This window comes from Poecilia reticulata, chromosome 1 (assembly GCF_904066995.2).
Source record: "Poecilia reticulata chromosome 1, P_reticulata-male-v2, whole genome shotgun sequence".
NCBI classification, from domain to species: Eukaryota; Metazoa; Chordata; class Actinopteri; order Cyprinodontiformes; family Poeciliidae; genus Poecilia; species Poecilia reticulata.
This window is the reverse complement of record NC_088830.1, coordinates 12,236,842-12,245,032: the sequence shown is the minus strand read 5'-3', so window position 1 is coordinate 12,245,032 and position 8,191 is coordinate 12,236,842. Positions and strand designations below refer to the sequence as shown.

General features: G+C 42.7%; 2 protein-coding genes across 3 annotated transcripts; both read right to left on the bottom strand.

Moving 5' to 3' along the window:
* Window positions 1–38: 38 nt before the first annotated feature.
* Window positions 39–1,286, bottom strand: npb (neuropeptide B). Its single transcript, XM_008410477.3, has 2 exons — window positions 1,023–1,286; window positions 39–590 (listed from the first exon to the last, which is right to left on the bottom strand). The coding sequence occupies exons 1-2, from the start codon at window positions 1,284–1,286 to the stop codon at window positions 462–464; spliced, it is 393 nt and encodes a 130-aa protein (XP_008408699.2). The 3' UTR covers window positions 39–461.
* Window positions 1,287–2,508: 1,222 nt separating this feature from the next.
* On the bottom strand, window positions 2,509–8,182 carry sgsh (N-sulfoglucosamine sulfohydrolase (sulfamidase)). Of its 2 annotated transcripts, XM_081606213.1 has the most exons (9): window positions 7,970–8,180; window positions 7,153–7,313; window positions 6,966–7,071; window positions 6,500–6,876; window positions 5,874–5,955; window positions 5,581–5,784; window positions 4,165–4,331; window positions 3,873–4,090; window positions 2,509–2,822 (listed from the first exon to the last, which is right to left on the bottom strand). In XM_081606213.1, exons 1-9 carry the CDS (start codon window positions 8,049–8,051, stop codon window positions 2,639–2,641), a joined length of 1,581 nt encoding a protein of 526 aa, XP_081462339.1. In that variant the 5' UTR covers window positions 8,052–8,180; the 3' UTR covers window positions 2,509–2,638. The 2 variants fall into 2 exon arrangements, 1 of the variants encoding a protein (XP_081462339.1); XR_014087256.1 differs by lacking the exon at window positions 2,509–2,822 and having other exon boundaries at window positions 3,952–4,090; window positions 5,522–5,784; window positions 7,970–8,182.
* Window positions 8,183–8,191: the final 9 nt, after the last annotated feature.

Genomic DNA, 8,191 nt, shown 5'->3' with positions numbered 1-8,191 from the left:
CCTTTCAAGATTGTGAAGCAATTTCAGACAACAGCAGGTTGATATTGTTTGTTTGTTCATTTTAATAGATAAATAAATAAAAGTAATTTACAGGAGTTCTGGAAAACTGCAGATAAACCTCTGGACATTTTTGAACATTTATGCAAAGGGGTTGGAATGAAAATGGCTTTATCTAACTGTCTGGCATTGTTTTTTTTTCCCTGTTTACATTTTTTTTTCTTTGCAACCAAAAGCAAAACCGAACAATGTTTTTTTAAGCATTTTTCTTTAAATAAGAGAAAACATTCAAAGTCTGCCACAGTCCGTCATCAAAGCAAAAATCTCCGTCCATCCCTCATCTCTGTTTTGATTTTTTTCTGCTTTTCCAGATAAGATCTCTGGTTTTTTGCTCTCTTTCTATCTCTGTTTTCTTTCTTTCTTTCTTTCTTTTTTGGAGGACGATGAGGAGGATTCACGCAGACTCATGCGGACAGGCAGTCCAAGGAGTCCAGGGTGAGGAAGACGTCTGCCTTGCACTGGAAGGTTCCTGTCCCGTCCTCCAGCAGCTCGCAGCTCTTCAGGTTCGGAGAGATGTCCTTCAGGCAGATGGCCTGGAGTTTGGAGAGAAATCAAAGTTGAAATGAAACACGGTGTTGTCTTACATTGTCACTTTCGAAAGAAATCTCGAAGAAATATCAGCATCAAATTCAATCATATATGTCTGTACAAATAAATCAGTGTTTGTGTGTGTTCACTGATATGATTCAACCCAAATATTTCTAACTAGCAGAACAGCGGTTTGTTTTGCGCTTTAATCTGCGCCTTTACGCATAACCCCTAACTTTTTTTTATTTTTTATTTTTTGCAAGCCACACATGTATACATAATGCCATGTGCTTTATATCGGAGTTCCCTTTGCATTTCAAAGAACGTTTCACTTTTCATGCCATCTTTAGCAAAACGGCAACTTTTGAGCGAAAAGCACGATTTTACGTAATCACTCTGAGCAGAAATGAACTTTCTGCTCTCTGAGGAGAGCCTACCATGTTCTTCAGGACGGAGATTTGCCTGTTGGTCTCTTGGATCAAGTTGTTTCCCGCCGCCTCCCCGCTGTCCATCACCGTCTCCTCGGACTCGGCTCTCCGGACGGTCGGAGACCTCCTGATGCCGGACAGCAGCCCGGAGGCGCGGCCCACAGAGTAGTAGTTGGGTCCGGTCACCTGCTTGTACCAGGCTTCGACGGACTGGCAGGAGATGAGCAGAGACACTCCGACGCACACCACGGCGAACCTGACGGACTTCTTCATCTCCAGGACGGTTTTGGCACTTTTTTGGGGGGAGGGTTATTTTCCTTTTTTTTTTTTTTACGCACAAAAAAATAGCGCTTCTACAGGTCTGCTCCTTCGTCTGCGGACACTTTGTTTTTGCTGGAATCTTGGAAAAGTTTCTGTTTCTTATATAGGGAGACTGGGTGAGGTTTATCGTGACACAGGACATTCGTCAAATCAGAGCCAAGGTGGGCGGATGATGATGATGATCCGTCTGTAGAAAATTGGGGGGAGGGGTGGGGGGACGACGCTAATTGATCCGTTCCTGATGGGCTGCTGGAGCCACGCCATCACGACGCGTGTCTGTGTGTGAGGTATGAGGACGTCATTCTTTCTGACGTTTTAAGGGGTCAAAATGAATCTGTCGTCCTTGAAAGAAATGTGAGGCAAGAGGTCACAGCTTAAAAGGAAGGTGTGGGTTTCATGGAGAACATGTGCGAAAGTGGACAAATTAGGACTGAAAATACCTGCAGATGAATCTGGAGCAGCGCGACCTGGTCACCACACAGCGTCTGAGTCCGTCTACGTCAGTTTTCTGAAGTTTTATGCATTTTGTCTCGCAACAAGCACAAACTGTAATTTTTTTTTTTAAATCGGGCTTTTATTTATCAGGCCGGGAAGGAAATGTGCCGTCTGTACATATTTTTAAATCTTCTTTACATACACAAAAATGTGAAAAGTGTGGCGTGTATTTGTATTCAACCCCCTAATTAGAACCGCATCGCTGTACTTTTATAGTACCAAATTTCTCTCTTTTTTTTTGGTTTAGTAAAGAAAGAAACAAATGCAAACTGTGCATCTTTTCCCTTCCACTTGACAATTTTATACTGTGTCCGTCACATAAAATCCTCTATTTGTGATTATGCAGCAAAGCGTGAGCTAAATTAAAGCATGTGAGTATATTTTTGAAAGGCTCTGTCTGGGTTTGATGTGGAGCTCTGAGGGAAACGTTATAATCAATAGAAACCGTTTTTAGGACTCAGGCTGACTCCTCTGTCAAGCGCCATGAACTCCTCTGAATGGTGTAATTAGCAGATCAGTCTTAGTCAGCCAGACTGAATAATTAAACAAACAAACAGTTAAACTGTAATTATGTTGGGTTTCTATGAGAACGCGTCATGAAACTCCTGATGATGAAAAGTTGGTCTTAGTGGGAGACAAAAAAACAAATGTTGAAGCAGAATGAAAAACTGAAACAAGGTAAAGAATTAACTCGAGTTTTATTTCTTATTTACAGCTTATTCCATTGCAAAACATATAAATCCAACTGAACAAAGTTATTTGAAAATATCACGTCAGCGAAGATGAAAGAAAAATACCATCAGAGCGAGTCAGAGGCCGTTGTAGAGGGGTCTGCAGTGAGGCTCCAGCTTCTCCTCCAGGACGTAGTCCGGCCCGCAGACCCAGGGGTCTCCCGTCGTCCACTGCCATTTCTGCAGGAGCTGCCTCAGGTTGTCCAGCACGCCGCTGTAGGACGGGTCCGACGCCAGGTTCTTGGCTTCCTGAGGGTCGGTCCTGGGTTCATTCACAACAAAACACCATCAGGTTCCTCTGCTTGAGGAGCATAAACCCTGAGTCAGTCTGAATCTATGAAACATTAAACGCACTATGTTTAAAAATGCGAATAATACGCCATTCGCTTCGTCTGCAACTGGTCCAGAACTCAGCTGATAGGTTTTTAACTGGTACCAGTAAAACAGCCAGAATTACCAGTTCATTACTGGTTCCCTCTTAAAAATGTTCAGGCACATCTGAATAGTTTTAAATATCACTAAAATATCAAAAAGTAAAATCTGTATAGATTCCTTACACACTGACACGTATATTTTTGTGAAATGATAATTCCTATTTATTTTGATTATTAAGGCTAAGAGCAAAATACTTTCTCCACTTTATGCACATATACATATATATATGTGATCTACCCGTCTTGTTGTAATCCAATTATATAAACATACTGAAGTTTTTCCTTTTATTATGTTACATAACAACTGAGAACAGGGAGGGGGACTGAAACTAATGATCACTTACAATATTAATTTATCTGTCATCGTTTCTGAAGCAACAGTTTGTCACCTAAATGATGAAGAATGACCATCGCATCTACACAAGGCCTAAGACGACGTGTTAGAAAGACTAACAAGCAAAAACGATGGATGACTGAATAATTAGCGGCTCAGTTTATGGTCGTCTGATGCTCAACGTTATGCTTTAGTGTTTTTAGAACAAGAACAACTTCTGCTTCATTTACCTCAAAATCACTGGAGAAGAGAAGCTGCTTAATGCATAAATTAACTTTAACTTTTATGAAAAAGAGGGGCGTTTTCTCTCATTAAAGCTGCACAGAATTTGAACAAACTATATTTTCCTTATGCTGCAATTTTAGAAAATGTGGGCCTCTGGTTGTTTTTTTAAAATTAATTTCAAAGTTGAGATTAGTTTTTTTCCCTTAAAGATCAAAAATCTTGATTTAGTTTTCCTATTTTTTTTGGTTAAGTTGTGTTAAACAAATTTCTCCCATATGCGTCAGTTTTCAACCTGAACCCTGACGATGCGGACTCTGACCTGGTGTCGAACAGCTCCCAGCGCTCCCTGTAGTAATACTGGTCCAGACTCTTGAACCAGTGAGTCGGCCGCTGCAGCCTGGTCCGGTTCAGCAGGTCCTGGAAGGTCGGGGACACGTACAGGTCCTGGTCGATGGGGAAGGGCATGCGGTAGTGCATGTTGTGAAGGAGGTGGTACGCCCCCTGGTGGACGGAGCGGATCGGGTAGTACATGGTCACCTGAAATCAGAGCGTATTTCGTCAGGGCCTGGAGTTTTGAGTTCCTCCTGACTGAGCGACAGTGAGGTCTCGACCTCGTGCAGCGACTGGCTGGAGTACACCGTGTTCCAGCTGCTGGGGTCAGAGGTCAAAGCGGGCAGCAAGGAGCGGCCAGTGAGGAGGACCTGCAAGGACGGACTCTCAGGGAGGATGTAGGATGGATAAGGGACAGAAAACCAGTCCAGGACGGTGGGAGTGATGTCTGCAGAAACACAGAAAGAAACAGGAGGATGACAAATATGGAAGATAAATTTAAACTGACCTGTTATCACTGAACATTAAATCAGCTCATCAATGGATCAAATTAAGACGTAGCTCATCGTTTTGGATGATTATCGACACAGAACTAACAAAACCTTCACAGTAAAGGTTTGATGCAAACACTCGTCCACAGAGCTTGATCAAAATGCTGCAAATACACCGATCAATATAAATGATCAAATTCACCAGCAACGCATAAAAAGCTTTTGCCTTTTGCCACCGATCTGCAACAATGTTTTATTTATTTATTTATTTTTAATATTCTGTTTAACAATATCTGTGCATTCTGCTAAATTATTATTATTGCTGTTCTCTGTTAGTCTACATTTTCTTTTACATAATTTGCACTGACTGATAAAAATGATCTGATCTTGTGAAATATTAACAGTGTGTATTTTAAAGAATATAAACGTTTTTTCATTAACAATATTGACATTAAGTTCATGTCATCTTAGCAGCTGAGCAGCTTCTGTTGTGTTCCTGTGTCTCCCTCTAGTGGCAGCAGAAACACATTGAACGGAGAAAGTGACGTTTTTACAGATCGTCAAGCCACACAAGGGCCAAAATGAGCCCAAAGAAAGTGACAGCACTTTTGGACTGAGTTGATATTGAGACTAAACTTGTATCTATGTCTTGTGATTTGGGTGACAAAACTTCTCTGATTGATGATTTGTACCTGAGAGCGGTGGATCCCAAAGCTGGGACAATGTTTGTGATGACAGGACAGAAATGGATGCTTCTTGGCATTTCTCTTCAAACAGCTAGACTGGACACAGTGGCTAGATATGGCTGGGTCCTAATCCGCTCAGCTTGTCACAATTTCCATTGTTTGAAACATTTCAATTAGTCCTGAGACTGTGGCTCCAGGCAGCTTCAGGTAAGCAGATGTTTTTTGTTCCCATTTCCAGACTATCGAAAGTCAACATTTACATCTGTCTTACTCTAGACGCATGTTCTCTTGTCCATTGAGGAGTGGCTAAAGGAAATAGGCCTGTCTAAAAAATAGTTATTACATATTCTGATCAGCTTTAAACTGTCATGTTTAAATTTCTAAAAGTGCTTTACTTACAATCTTGCCATAACTTTACACTGTTTTCCGTTAAATAACTGCATCCTCCCAATTATAAGTACCCAGAGAGGATTGGAGGTGAGTGATCCGCTGTTGGGTGGAGGATTTGGCCGTCTCTCACCCAGCAGACTGACGAAGGCCTGGCTGGTGTTGCCCCACCGCTCCCTGTGATCCGGGGAGGAAACCAACATGGGTTCGGCGGTTCCTGACCGATACAGGTTGGTTCTGCCATTGGGGAAAGGGATCCCGTTGTCGGAGCTGTAGATGATCAGAGTGTCGTTGTCGTAACCGGCATCCCGCAGCTCCTGAAGAACCAACCCGATACCTGCAGAGGGACATTGTGGGTTAGTCTTCCTCATCCTTTTGTTGTTGTTGTTGTTTTGTTTTTTGCGCTTGTGAAGGTGCTGAACAGACCCTGATCCAGCCGGCTGACTGTGGTGTACTGTGCAGCCAGGTCGGCCCGAGCAGCCGGTGTGTCAGGTACGAAGGGAGGAACCTGAAGACGTTCAGAGTTAGAAACACTGCGCTCTGGATTTAGTTCCTCAGAACGACTTGAATCCATTTTATGAATCCATTGAAAACCTTACACCACTGACTAGGGATGGGCAATAAACCAGAAACAACATATATAGAAATAGACACCTAATCAATATCGATACAAAACTGATAGAATATTCAATAATTTGACTGAACTCCAGAACCGCACAGCATTCTGGGGGATGTAGGCAGAAGAAAGACTTTACGTGCCAAACCAAGGCAGGTGGCATCAACTAACGCACTCTTTGGTTACCTAGCAACAACCTGTTACCTAGCAACAAGCTGCTGAGCAGTAGCATAAACATAAAAAGCAGTCTGTGGAGTGAAAGAGGAACATTAGGACAACAGCTTGAGAAGAAACTGTGGATGAAACAGAAAGGTCACGTCACCAGTTTGCCATTATTTCAGATATTTAAAAACAAAAATCTAATGAGCAATTATTGATATTGACTGATATGACAATCTTTTATCATGATATATTTTTCAGCAGCATTGCCACTCACCTTAACTTGCTCTGGTGTGTAGTACACTGGCTTCCAGTCAGGAATTAAACCCATTCCCGGTTCTCCGTTCCCAAACTTCTCACAGAAAGCCCCATACTGGGGCTGCGAATGGCCACATCGGTGGGTGTCATGGAAGGCCACGTAAAGAAAAAACGGCCTCTCCTCCTCCTCTGCATTCGGGCCGCCGCTGGTTCCCGCGCCTCTTACTCGCCGTCGCTCGGCTGCTTCCTCCTTGTGAGTCTGGAAGAACTTGCGGACCAGAAGTTTGATCCGGGTGATGTTCCTGCCCACCTGGAGGACGGAGCTGTTTTCCTCCGTGTAGGCGAAGTCAAAGGGGTAAACAGATCCGGGACCGACGTGCTTCTTCCCGATTATACCTGTGGGAATTGACAGGGGAAAAAAAAGAGATCAAAGGGAGGCAACACAGAGTGAAGAAACGTGATAAGATGTCCGTTTTTAAATGTACCTGTGTGTACGTCAGCCTGGCTGAGGAGAAGCGGCAGACTCTGTACTCCGTCGAATGAGTTGAAGTGATGAACTCCCTGATGGAGGCCATACATGCCGTTCTGATGCTGAAAACAAGGGACTAACCTCAGTGACATCAAAAAGGAGGGACTGGTGGGTACAGGTGTGTGCATGCGTGTGTGTGTTACCTGCGGCAGGCCTGTGAGGATGGCGGAGCGGCTCGGGGAGCAGCTGCTGACGGATGTGAAGGCGTTCCTGAACACAACGCTGCGTCGGGCCAGAGAGAGCAGGTGTGGCGTGTGGACCACAGAGTTGTTATAGACGTCTGTTTCAAAACCTGCATCATCAGCTGGGGAGGAAAAGAAGAATATACAAACATAAAATACATGACAGATGATGACACAAGACTGTTGCATAGCTCTCTGCACATAGAGATTTGTCAAACCAAACATCTAACATTCAAAAATCAATAAGTCGCTGCTGACTGGTGATATTTTTGCAAGCAAGCAAATAAAGTCCAATGTCCAAAATCTGAAAGTTGCGTTTTAGTGATTAGTTATCCAGTTTGGCGAACAATAAACAAAAATCTTTTTTTTTTTTTTTGCTTTCCTGCTGCTTCTGATGTGGTGAAAAAACAAAACAAAACTTCAAACACTGGTTCACCGCAGTGCATGCTGGTCTTATACCAGTCCATTTCACAGAAATTGCACTTTCTGGCTGACTTGCAAAGGCAAGCAGCAAACAAAAAAAAATTATGAACTAAAACAAAAACAAACAACAAAAACTTGTAAACAATCAACAACAAAAATAAAGAAAACAAAGATATCCAAGAACAGATTTTAACAAAACTCATAATAATACAAATAAAGAACAAGTAGCTGGAACAGATACTGGTGTAGCTAATGAAATAAAGAAAGACTGGTACAAATATACAATGAAATGATACCTTAACAGTTTAATTTCAAAAAGTGTAATTTTTATCTAACATTTTAAATGGTTACGCACCAATAATTAGAAGGACATTTCTTCTCTTTGACTCCGACACGCGACAAGAGGCTACAAGCACAAACAGCAACTGGATCCGCATAATGAGGGTTTAAATATCTGCTGAAACCCCGAGAAACAAATCAGATCGGCAGCTCTTTAAACGCTATGATCTGCGGAGACACCAGCCGCCATTCTTTAAACTTCCGGAAACAACTGGCCCTCTCGTCACATGACAGCGGT